The 12,586-nt window shown below is 42.4% G+C and overlaps 2 protein-coding genes across 2 annotated transcripts; both read left to right on the forward strand.

Moving 5' to 3' along the window:
• The first annotated feature begins 408 nt into the window (after positions 1 to 408).
• On the forward strand, positions 409 to 5,006 carry LOC104444009 (auxin response factor 9). The gene is given in 15 exon segments (XM_010057586.3): positions 409 to 973; positions 1,119 to 1,243; positions 1,389 to 1,484; positions 1,825 to 1,881; positions 1,976 to 2,128; positions 2,218 to 2,302; positions 2,422 to 2,512; positions 2,646 to 2,810; positions 2,900 to 3,013; positions 3,112 to 3,184; positions 3,269 to 3,416; positions 3,519 to 3,848; positions 3,851 to 4,125; positions 4,201 to 4,388; positions 4,490 to 5,006. Coding segments are annotated over 15 exon segments (2,061 nt in total). The 5' UTR covers positions 409 to 951; the 3' UTR covers positions 4,629 to 5,006.
• Positions 5,007 to 6,247: 1,241 nt separating this feature from the next.
• LOC104444010 (26S proteasome non-ATPase regulatory subunit 8 homolog A) lies at positions 6,248 to 9,650 on the forward strand. The gene is made up of 6 exons (XM_010057587.3): positions 6,248 to 6,446; positions 7,374 to 7,452; positions 7,784 to 7,886; positions 8,079 to 8,342; positions 8,710 to 8,821; positions 9,229 to 9,650. The coding sequence occupies exons 1-6, from the start codon at positions 6,342 to 6,344 to the stop codon at positions 9,367 to 9,369; spliced, it is 804 nt and encodes a 267-aa protein (XP_010055889.1). The 5' UTR covers positions 6,248 to 6,341; the 3' UTR covers positions 9,370 to 9,650.
• Positions 9,651 to 12,586: the final 2,936 nt, after the last annotated feature.

A 12,586-nucleotide genomic window follows, 5' to 3' on the forward strand; every position in this document is an offset into this window, starting at 1 on the left:
CCGATGCCACCCCGGTCCGTACAGGCCTCCCACCACCCAACACTCCCTTTTAAATACTCGGGCTCCGCTCATTTTATTCATAAAATATTTTTTTAAAAAAAAACCTCTCGCCGTTACTGGGCCTCCTCCCCCTTTCCGTCACCGTCACCGTCGACGTCGCCGTGAGCGCTAACCCGGCCCTCCGGTTAAGCCGCGGTTAGCGTCCGCGCAGGGGCGACAGCAGGGAGGTTAACCAATGGCATCGCACAGCAATGCACACGACACGCGCAGAGAGATAGAGATAGAGAGAGAGAGAGAGAACAGTAGAGAGAGAGAGAGAGAGAGAGAGAGGGATAGAGAGAGAAAGAGAGAGAACAGTAGAGAGAGAGAGAGAGAGGGGGGTAAAGTGGGGGAGGGATGGGGGAGCTTTTCGCGTATAATAAGTGGAGCAAAGCGGTTTCGTTGATTCTCTCGAACGGCGTTTTCTCCGTGATTCATTTCTCTCCCATCAAGAGATAGAGAGAGAGAGAGAGAGCGAGGGGCGCTCTAGAGAGAGAAACTAGAGAGAGAAGCCAGAGGAAGAGGAAGCTGGTTCTTGGTCTGGTGCTGGCGAGCTCCACGGAGGAGGAGGCGGCGGCTGCGGCGGAGGTGGCGGCGGTGGCGGTGGCGGTGGCGCGGGTCGTGACGGCTGTCGTGGTTGCGGGGAGGAAGGACGGCGGTGCCGGGGGTTTCTCTGGCGTTGTTGCGTTTCCCGTTTGTTCTCTCTCCGGCGAAGGAGGCGAATCGCATTCACAGTTCGCGAGCTGCTGTGAGCTTTGGCTTGGCTATTGTTGCGGTTGCATAAGGAGGCGGTTCCTCTCTCTCCCGTACGGACGGGAACTAGCTAGCTAGCTCGTGGCCTTTCTTCGGTGATTTCGGGCCGCCGGCGGTGGTAGGAGCTTCGGAGCCGTTGACTCGGGGCGTGGGGCGGAGATGATGATGAATCGAGCTGAAGGTGAGTTCGCTTCGCCTCCTCCTCCTCCTCCTCCTCCGCCTCTGTTGTCGTCTTCTCGCGGTTTCTGTTCGTTTTGGGAAGGAAAAATGCGAGGAGCTTCGTTTCTTATTCACCCTTTTCCGGCTTCTGTTGCCGACGATGATAGGTCGCGGAGGCGGAGGAGGAGATGACCTCTACACGGAGCTGTGGAAGGCCTGTGCGGGACCGCTGGTCGACGTTCCTCGCCATGGGGACAGGGTCTACTATTTCCCGCAAGGGCACATGGAACAGGTGAGCGGTTTCGGTTCCGAAAACGTTAGATCGGTTCGAGAATTTCGTTCGTCTCTGTTTTCTCTTAATCGCTTTGTTCCCATGCGGTGGATGCTGTTTCTTTTTTGGGTAGTGGGAATTGAGTGTTCTTTTTGTTGCTTTGTAGCTGGAGGCATCGACAAATCAGGAACTGAATCAGAGGATTCCGCTCTTCAACCTCACTCCCAAAATTCTTTGCCAGGTCGTGAACGTCCAGCTCCTGGTATGCTTCCTCAAATCTTCATCATTTTCGTGAGAATTGATGTTCTTGTTTCTTCTTTTTATTGGGTAAATTGCCTGGTTTTAAGGATCAGCTCACTGAGCTAAGTCAAATTTCGATGTTCACCGTTTATATATATGGTCACGATAAACTGCTAGAGGCGCTTGGTGAATTTGGTGGCTGTAAGGGTTTCGATTTTTCTAATCAGTGGAGAGGAACTATATCAGTGGCTTCGCAGCAAGGCTTTTGCCTTGAATTAGAATTCTTGACGACTGGAAGGTTGCATTGGTTGGGCTCTTGGAAGCTTTGATATTAATTGGTTTGTTTTCTTGTTTATTTTTAGGCGGAGCAAGAAACGGATGAGGTTTATGCACAGATTACTCTAATTCCAGCAGGAAATGTAAGGTTCCATGTCCTGAGGCGTTTTCCTTTTTAAGTGGTGATTGCATATTGTGATCAACTCAAATAATTTGGGGGTGTTATCTCTTATTTAGCTAATGGAGCCTACAAGTCCCGATCCAGTCTCTGCGGAAACTCCAAGAACAAGAGTTCATACTTTCTGCAAGGTTCTAACTGCCTCTGATACCAGCACACATGGTGGCTTTTCTGTTCTCAGGAAACATGCGACCGAATGTCTTCCCCCCTTGGTAATTGATTGTGAAACTCGAACAACCAGGCTCTCCTCAAACTTTTGTTTGGTTTTGTGATTTGGGCCTTATCCCCTTGTCTTTGTCAGGACATGAAACAGGCAACCCCGACCCAGGAGTTAGTTGCCAAGGATCTTCATGGATATGAATGGAAATTTAAGCATATATTCAGAGGTGTGTAGCTCGCTCAATCCTTTTCTATATGGAGTGATATCTTCTCGTATGTTTCATATTGAATGTATTGATACTAAAAGGCATCACTTGTGCTTTTATTTTGGCCTGAAACTTGACAGGTCAACCACGAAGGCATTTGCTTACGACAGGATGGAGTACGTTTGTCACATCGAAGAGATTGGTTGCTGGTGACTCGTTCGTGTTCTTAAGGTGTTTCATCTCATGATTTTCTGTTTAGACATCAGTTTCCTTGCCCTATATGGGAACCTTTTTGCTTTTTTTTCTCTTCTTTTCTTTTTTTGTCCTCTCTTTGGAAGTTAAAGATCGGTATGTGATGTGATAGGGGGGACAATGGCGAATTGCGTGTTGGAGTGAAACGAGTTGCTCGTCAGCAGAGCAGTATGCCTTCCTCAGTGATTTCGAGTCAGAGCATGCACCTTGGAGTTCTTGCAACTGCCTCCCATGCTGTCACAACTCAAACTCTGTTTGTAGTTTATTACAAGCCAAGGTTTGATACGCCAAATCAATGTCCTGTATCACTGTATGATTGTTGCTGCTTAATTACGCATTTGATAAAAACTTGCCCTTTTCAATCAGGACTAGTCAATTCATCATAAGCTTGAACAAATATTTGGAGGCTCTTAACAATAAATTCACAGTTGGAATGAGATTCAAGATGAGATTTGAGGGTGAGGATTCTCCAGAGAGAAGGTATTGGAATATAAGAATGACTGTTCTTTTAAGATCCTTGTGATTCAATTTTTTTTTTTCCTTGTGTTTTATATGTCTTGTTTATTTTGTTCCAATAGGTTTTCTGGTACAATTGTTGGGGTGGAAGATTTCTCACCTCAATGGGATAATTCAAGTTGGCGATCATTGAAGGTACTACTTTGTTCTGCTGTACTTCTTTATAAGAGTAAATTACTATTGAGAGAGAATCTCATTGCAAGTATCCCTCTTGCTCAGGTTCACTGGGACGAACATGCGTCCATCCCTAGACCTGACAGGGTATCACCCTGGGAAATTGAACCCTTTGTGGCTTCTGTGCCTGCAAACATCCCTCAATCAACAATGAAGAACAAGAGGCCCCGTCCATCCTCTGAAGTCCCTGCAGGTTGGACATATTGTTTTGCTGTCCTATTTGGTTTAACCTTTTAGTTTTGTGCTACATATTAAGGTTGCATTCTGACATCCTCAATGTCATTATGTGTTCTAGATGCTACTGCTGCACCTGCTATCTGGAATTCTGGATATACACAGACCCATGATCTGAAACAACTGAGAGTTACTGATGAGGGAAAAAGTAGTGATCATTTTATGTGGAATTACAAGATGGCCGATGTTAACAGCAGCAGCAGTTCTATAACAAGGGTGCAAACAGAAGGGGGGTGGCTGCCTTCTCCATGCTTAAGTGTTTCTCCGAATATTCTACCTGATGCAGTGGATGACAGCAAGAGCGTCTCTGCTTTGCCTGTGCCCTGCAGGCACCCAATAGCGCATCCATCAAGCTTGAATAATGAACTGATGCCCAACCCAGCTGAGGACGGTAAAAAGTCGAGCCAACTTCTAGTTGCCGACTGTTTGGTATTGATCTGATTAACCACACTTTAAGTTCACCTCCTTCGGACAAGGGACCTTTTCAATCTATGTGCGTATCAACTGCTACAACTGAAGGACATGTTCAAATGGCCTTGTCAACAGCTGATTCTGATCAGAAATGTGATATTCAGAAGGCTTCTGAGGAAGTAAAACAAAGACAGATGCAGAATCTAGGGAAAGAGGGTCAAACTAAGCAAATTTGCTCTACTAGAAGTCGTACAAAGGTATGTCTCAAAATCTTCACGCCCTTGGTCAATTTCTAGAATTCAATCTCAAAGGTGGATTCATGTTTTATGAAGGTTCAAATGCAAGGAATGGCTGTAGGTCGTGCTGTGGACTTGACCATGTTGGAAGGGTACAGTCAATTGATGAACGAGCTAGAAGAGATGTTTGACCTCAAAGGACAGCTTCAGTCTCGAGATAAGTGGGAGATTGTCTTTACTGATGATGAAGGCGATATGATGCTCATGGGCGACGATCCCTGGCAGTAAGCATTCTACTGAGCTACCCAATTTCAACTTTGTGCTGAAGTTTCCCCACATTGCTTCTACTGACTTAAATTGCTTGTGCGATCTTGGTTTTTTTCAGGGAGTTTTGTAACATGGTGAGAAGGATTTTCATATGCTCGAGCCAGGATGTGAAGAAGATGAGCGCCAAAAGCAAGCTCCCTGTATCCTCAGTACAAGAGGAAGGCACTGTAATAAGCTCGGAATCAGCAGACAACTGAATCAACGAGGGGCTTTCCCTTGTCACTTTCTTTTCTAGTTGTCATTCCGTTTTGTTGTTCGATTCGTTCATACTAAAGGGAGCTGGTTTGACATTTATTTAGAGGGATGTTGTTAGTTTGGACAGTAATGTAACCGGACATCCGTAGCTCGATTTTAGGAGCTGCTAACTTCCCAAATGAACCTCATTAAGTGAGTTCGAGGGCTGGAGGGAGTTTAATGCCATAAGAGTGGAGCGCTAGAGTCTGTGAATACTTTCAATTTCTCGACCAGGTTGAGCTTCTGTCGTGGGGTCTCGTCTCTTTGTACTTGTAAATATTGCTTGTGACAGTACAATGATCGTTGTTAGTGACTTAAAAGTTGTTACGAGTAGTTTCGTGGCTTCGGTTTCGTGGTTAATTTTTCTTTACGGGATGCACTATTGCAAACGTCATCCTGCTTGGGCTGGCCGTAAAAGAATCAAATGCGTCGCTGTTGCTCGAAGGAAGTTGTTATCGTCCTCTTTGCTTTTTGTTTGTCCTTCAATTCGACTTCGGACCCATGGGTAGACGTGTGATTGTGTGAAAACGCTCCTAGACGTACCAAAGTTGGGAAAATTGTCCAAAGATTTTTAAAATTATTGCACTTGTGTCAATTTAGTTTTAAGCTTCTTAATTTTATTAATTTAGTCATAAATTTTTTCATAAAATAATTTAGTTTTAAGCTTTTTAATTTTATTAATTCAGTCGTAATTTTTTTCATTTTATGCTGATTGAGTTCTGACAATTTTCCTCATCTAAGCCCGTTGTCTATCAAAGAGTCTCCATCTAGATTGCTGAAGCTTTTAATTTCGTTGCATGTGTCACGCTGTTTCTTGTTTTTTGCTAATTTTTTGTGCCTCTTTTGAGCTTCGTTCTTGGTGTCTCTTTAAACTAGGCCGCGTCGCATGCTTGTACTAGACAATTGCTAAGTCCCTATCTATAGCATCGCAACCGAACAAAATAGACCTTTCAATCTCGAACTCGCGTCGAGCTTTTCTGCGGCTGTTTCATGAAGGATGAAATCTGGCTTTCACCTCACGTCTCTTCCAAGAATATGACTCCATTTTATTAAACATTGCGTAAGAGACTGCATGCAAATGGTTGCAACTTCAACTTCTTGAATCATCTTAAATCATTTGAAATGGGGCTTGAGGTTCTCGTGCTCTCCATATGCATGGCGCCTCACATCCGATGAAGAAGTGATGACTTCTGTGTTGTATGGCGAAGTCATAAGTTATCTCTCGCATTATCTAGAAATAAAAAGAAAAGGCATCAAATCGACTCGACTATATAGAAAAAATGGGCAGCTAATCTTATGATTTTAGCAAGCGGGAACTGCAATTAAACACCTAAAACTGATTCGTCCTTCCTTACACCTAGCAATAAACCCCAAAAATCACCAAAGCTTCGTTCCGGTACATTTTCGAACTTCATGGAAACTTTAATCTAACGCAGAGCAAGATTTTGGTGAGCGTCCGAGAAGCCATAGAAAAATGACTCACCTTCGGGCCCATCATAACGTTTCGAGCCCAGCCCAATGGAGGCCCAACGCTGGCGGCCTCCTCTTGCTTCTCTTTTCTTGTCAGGAAAGCAAAGCAAGAAACAAGAAGCTCTGCGCAAAGACAAGCAGCAACAGCAAGCAAGACCGAGCGACGAGAGAGAGGAGAGCAGAGAGGAAGAGAGGAGGAAGAAGCAATGGATCCGAAGCTCACGGAGGTGTCGCAGCAGTTCGGTCGGTTCAAGGCCGCCCTCGTCAGGAACGACTTCTCCACCTGCACCACCCTCCTCTCGCAGCTCAAGGTTAGATACCCAATGGGGGAAAAACCCTAATTTGGCCCCCCCTTCTTTGAGCTGCTTCGCGATGGCGAGTGCTGGTTCGGTGCTTGTCCGTCCGGGCTTGCGCAGCGAGCTCCGCGACCGGATGTGTTTTCGGTTTTCTCCGCTTGTTTTTTTGGGCGTTTTTGTCTTTTCCGTTTCGTGATTTCCCGTTCGGCGATCGATCCTGGTAATCGCCGTTCTCTGGGACGCCTCTCGGTCTCCTTCCTGCGGATATTTTTCGTCGTTTCGGGGTCGATGCCGGTGTCCGACTTCGAGGATTCGGTTCGCACTTGCGGTGGTCCCCGATTCCGAGAGAAATGGGATTCTTGTGACCTGATCGTTGCAGGAATCGTTTTCGTTTTGTTCTTTGGCGCTTCTGAGTTTCGGCTGTAGAGATAGATAGCTTTATCCTGAATGTGGGTGGGTCGGGAGAGGATGTGGAAGTGAATGAGCGTAGATGTTATGAGGCTCGATTGATGATCGGGTATGCCGAGATTGAATCAAAAGTTTTGATTTTTGTTATGACCGATTGAACCCAGAAGTGTTGCCGGTGTTCTGTGGAGGATTGAATCCGATTCACAGTATGCGATGTGCGTATTTTGAACTGGTTGAGTTTAGGAAGGCCTCCTCTGGCATGAGTTGCGTTCTGTTGATGCTTGAAGCCCGCAGATTCTGTGCATTTAGGGCGAGGTTTGAGTGGAGAACATATTGGAGGTCTTCATTTGTGTGATTTCTAATCATAGTGGATTTCGCTCTGTACAATAATTACCGTATGGAGAGTATGCTTGCTGAATTTATTGTGTAGAGAAGAGTATTGACTGAGGCCCCTTCTTTAAATTGTGCTGTCTTTCTTATACATGTATCTATCATTGTATGTACACAATAAGAAGAGAAATGTTCACCGTACAGGTTTTGCTGACAGAGTTCAATAGTCTTCCTCCGCTGTTTGAGGAAACACCCAATGCTGTCCATGAATTGACTCTTGCAAGTAAGATCAAGTTTACTCTTTATTGTATTTGATTCTTTCTCCTTGTTGTGGGCCTAGAATGATGCTTTAGTGGTATGCAAATGGAAGTGGAGAAATCTGAGTTTTTTCCTGGAAACTGCAAATTCCTTCTCTATATTCATATTTTGTGTTAAAAGTGGACAAGAAATTTCTTCTGCTGAGTCTCATGCTTTATAAATGTCTCTATTTGAGGGATCAATTAAATGTTCTCTGAAAATAATGTTGAGAACTTGGCCTGTTCATTCCGGTTAATTGCGTATAAGATGGGTGCCTATAACAATACTTATATTTTTTTTGCTCTGTCATTCTGCAGGAGATATTTACGAGCATGCTGTTATTCTAAGTGTGAAGATGGAAGATCAAGAAGCATTTGAGCGAGATTTTTTTCAACTGAAGCCTTATTATACAGATGCAGGGTAAACTTTTGTGCTGTAGCTGCTTAAAATTGTCTGTGCATACTCATTTGCGTGTACTGGTGCAGATGCTATAAGGCATTGGACCTGAATTGCTAGATTATGAGAAAGATTTCCCATCCTTATTGCTTTATTGAACATTTTCCTCTCATCATTTTTATGTGAACTTACTTGAGAATTCTTGTGGTTGAGCAGTGGCTGTATTCCACCATCTCCTCAAGAGTACCCTATTTTAGGTCTCAACCTGTTGAGACTCCTCGTGCAGAATAGAATAGCTGAGTTCCATACCGAACTTGAATTGCTTTCATCTGCTGCTTTGGAGAATCCTTGCATCAAGCATGCTGTTGAGTTGGAGCAATCATTCATGGAAGGGGCCTATAATCGTGTTCTAAGTGCTAGGCAGACGGTGCCTCATGAGACTTATGTTTATTTTATGGACCTTCTGGCCAAGACAGTCAGGTAATCAGTGTGTCTCTGTTGTAAGGATGTTAAATCGGTCATAAGATATGAAGTTAGCTTTGACTGGATGCAGCTGGATTAGTAATCAATAAAATCAGATGTGTGGCTCTTCATGTATTTGCAAATGAAATTATTTTTGGAAATGTATGATGGAGTGATTGACTCCACACTTGTGTCTTTTTGTTGCTTTTAAATTAAAATTACGAGTACATGGCCTGTACTGGATTGATATTGACCATCACAGTATACAAGTAGAAGCATGAAATGTGACCCATCTAGATTTCAAGGTTTTAGTTAAGTAGCGAGATTGTCATACCTAAAGATTCTGTAATGTGTGCTTACTCTATTCTTTCCCTTTGTACAACAGAGATGAAATTGCTGGATGTAGCGAGAAAGCATATGACTATTTGTCAATTGGCGATGCACGGCAAATGTTACTATTCTCCTCCGACCAAGAACTTGCGGAATATATCAAGGAGGTAAATATTACGATAGGACTTTAGCTGGAATTCTCTACCTGAAATTCTATTCTAATTGACTAATTTAGTCAGTAGGATAATATACTCTGCATCAGTTCAGACCTTTGGAGGGTCTCATAAAACCTCTTCTATGGAGTTGCTAATCTATATCATTTTCACTGATTATGATAATTCATCCCATTCTGGGATGATAGACAGATATAAAACTTACACTCATCATATCTACGTGTCATTTGGCATCACTCTGCTGGGGTCAAACTTGGCAGGTGGGCTCGGTACTTAAACCTTGTGCTTGTAAAAGTGCTGATGTAGATGGTAAACAGTCGATTCATAGTGCGTTGAAGAATTTATACATGTAAAAAGCTGCAATGTGGAGCCTGAACATGTCTCTCTCCGTTGGAATGCAGGAGCATCCCGAGTGGGAGATTAAGAGTGGGTCTGTATATTTCCAGAAGGCAAAGGAATCTGCACCTTCAAAGGAAATTCCTTCCCTGCAGCTTATCAATCAGACTTTGAGTTACGCAAGAGAGTTGGAGCGGATTGTTTAGGACTACTGCCATGCACGGTGCTTTGCACTGGTATTTGCACACTTCAAAGATTGGTTACTTTGTGCTAATGGCATCTTACCTTTTGCCCATTTCAAGAGATCTGATATTCTTTTTAATGTCTGTAACTTTATTTGATCATTATGATGGAATTTATCTCAGTGATCATGTTAGTACGCATATCCATGTCATTTTGTTGAACAAAATTTTGTATTTGGTCAGCGGGACATTATCCTTGTCTTACCTGCTTGGAAGAAGCAGATATTAAAATCAGTGTTGTGACATGGAGATGGACAACTTGGAGAATGCACCCATGGCTCTTAATCAAACCCTATGAGTAGACCAAGATACAATCGGGTTTAACCCGTTGTTATAGCGGAATCGAATCTATGCACGGTTGGTGAGATCAATTGAATAGGCCAACTAGGGTTGCTATTGTCCAGTTCACCCAACTTTTAGCTCAGTAGGGTTGAAGAAGTTGTCGCACCAGCGGTGGGCTTCTGCATACTCTTTGATTGTTGGTATTCTGCATACTCTTTGATTGTTGGTATTCGGAGGTCACGGCATAGAGAATTGTTTTGTCCTTTAAGTTATTTATTCCTAAACTCTAGATGGAGCTCTACAAACATGTGGTTTCGCCTTCTACATTTGCTGCATAAAGCTTTCAACACTGAGAAGGGATCAATGTTTCTGGGGTTTGCAACTTCATAGAGTTTTGCATGATCCATGATTTAGCCGGCAAAATCGTGGGTAAATGCTGTTACCCCTCTCTGTTTGATGTTCCTTCGACTGGGAAAGAACGAAGAAAGTCACCATTAATTTGCTCAATTTGTACTTATGACTGATCGGGGAAAGAGCAAGGAGGAGAGATTTAATGGGTGGGGGATCCAACAATGGTTCCGCCTCTTCAAAATGATGGTGCGATGATGAATTGACTCATTGCTGTTGGGTTGCGACAATCATGGTCGGATCTCTGACAAGAAATTCCCGGCTACTCATCTGTTTTCAATTTCTTAGACATTTTTGTTGTGTTTATTCCATTGTTTTTTAAATGGGTTAATACCTTGAAAAACCCCAAACTGGTACACTTGTGACAAATTTACCCCAAACTATTTTTTTGACCATAAAAACCCCAAATTGGTAAACTTGTGACAAATTTACCCCTAACCGATTATAAAAACCCTAAACTGGTACATTTATGACAAATTTACTTCAAACTAATTTATTCGATTGCAAAAAACCCTAAATTGGTAAATTTGTGACAAATATACCCTATGCTAATTTGAATTAATACTACAAAAAAATCATAAAAATTGTAAACTGTGATAAACGGAACGTAAAATCCTAAATTGGTATACTGGTTAACTGTCATGTGTCATTTAACTTAATAATTTGAGAATAAAATTTAACGAAAACTAACATAAGGTAAATTTGTCACAAGTGTATCAGTTTTGGGTAAATTTGTCAAAAGTATACTGGGGTTTGGGGTTTTTGTGGTTAAAAAAATAGTTTGGGGTAAATTTGTCACAAGTGTACAAGTTTGGAGTTTTTAGGGTATTATCCCTTTTTAAATTATTGTTGCCTTTTTGTTGTTTCCCAACAAGTAGGCCGCCCCACACGTTTTGTTTCTATCTTATCTTGTAGCATTTGCTTGATCTCCTATCTTGATGATGGTACTGCAAAAAAGTTAACGGAGGCAAAGATTTTGCCACCTCACTTTTAATGGGATTTACGTGATGTATAGCAAAACCTCATTATGGTTGGATTTGCATGCGCAGTGGACGACCAGCGAATCCTTGAGACGTATATAGAAAATATAGTACATAAGTTAGAGCTGGCCTACGTTAGATTAAATGTCGATCAGTTAGTGAATGGATGGTCGTAGACTCGCATCTTCTGACTTCTTAAAAGAGTCTATTAATGACTCATTTTGCATAATCGAATCTGGAATTTTTTTTTGGCGAGTACAAGAGTTAGAACTGCGATGGATCGACCCTGTGTAGGCCGATGAATGAGATCAGTACATCCTTGAGTTATACACCACATTTGACAAACTTTGTTGAAGAATTAAACTGAATTCATCAGCGAGCAAATTAGATGGAACTCCCGGTGACTTTAATGGCGATACCATTATAAGTCACCAACCCCTACATGATTTTTACGTGGGCAAATAGTAACTTTTATTTTAAATGAACTATGTCCCTTTTTTAATTTTTTTTGTCTTAATGTGGTGGGGTTCAATTGATGAAAAGACTTGTGCTAACCTCAAGCGACAATTGATGTGTGTCGGCTTTGTAGAGGATTGATTTATTGTGCAGTACCAAATGTCACACCGACACAACATCTTTCACAAAAGAAAAAGGTTAGTGTTTCCCCTTGTGTTACCCCAATCAAGATGAGATATTACACTTGATCCTTGCATGTAATTGTAACACTTCTTACATGTTATGCTTTGCGTAGATACGGGGATGATATAACTCGTAAGCCAAATAAATAGGAGCGGTGATTGGATCGACGAGAATCTACCTTTTATGTCCTATATGTAAAAGTTTAAATTATTTGATGGAATAAAATGCTCATAAACAGTGACTTAGAATTATTGGGATTTTACTGTTATTGGATGTTTAGCTTTGCTGGTAGATGTGCACTACTTTTCAGGACTTATTCCCAACAGACTCAGTGCCTCTCTTGTCCTTGTTACTGCAGTGTAGCCTTCATCATCCGCCAATTATTACTCTCCCCCATGGGGACACTCAAACAAGCTTGTGACAAAAGTAAGAGGCACAAATTGCACAAACAATTATCTATAGCCCGTCTTTAGCAAGAGTCATCACTGCCTCACTATGAAATTTGGCGGTGACACATCTTTGCAACATGCTCTTTCTGCCCTCTCTCCCTCTCTCAATATTTAAGGTGAAGATCACTAATTCTGATGTGGCCTTTCGGATATCTTTCTTTTCTTTTCCTTACGGAGGAATGTTAGTGAGTTGAAACTAGGCTTGGGACTGTGTTGTTGTAGATGAAAGGGAAAAGAGCAGGTAATGTCAGCTTCATATTCGTTGCATGTGCTTTTTGCTCTCCTACTGAAAAGTTTTCTCTAGTTCTTTTTGGACTTGCGATTCCGCAATGCTCTCCGTGATCCGTGAGTTGACAAAACAAGAAGAAAAGTTTGCCTAAGTTGGCAAGAACTATTGTCTTCAGCAAATGAAGAACTCCGTGA

This window comes from Eucalyptus grandis, chromosome 5 (genome assembly GCF_016545825.1).
Source record: "Eucalyptus grandis isolate ANBG69807.140 chromosome 5, ASM1654582v1, whole genome shotgun sequence".
NCBI classification, from domain to species: domain Eukaryota; kingdom Viridiplantae; phylum Streptophyta; class Magnoliopsida; order Myrtales; family Myrtaceae; genus Eucalyptus; species Eucalyptus grandis.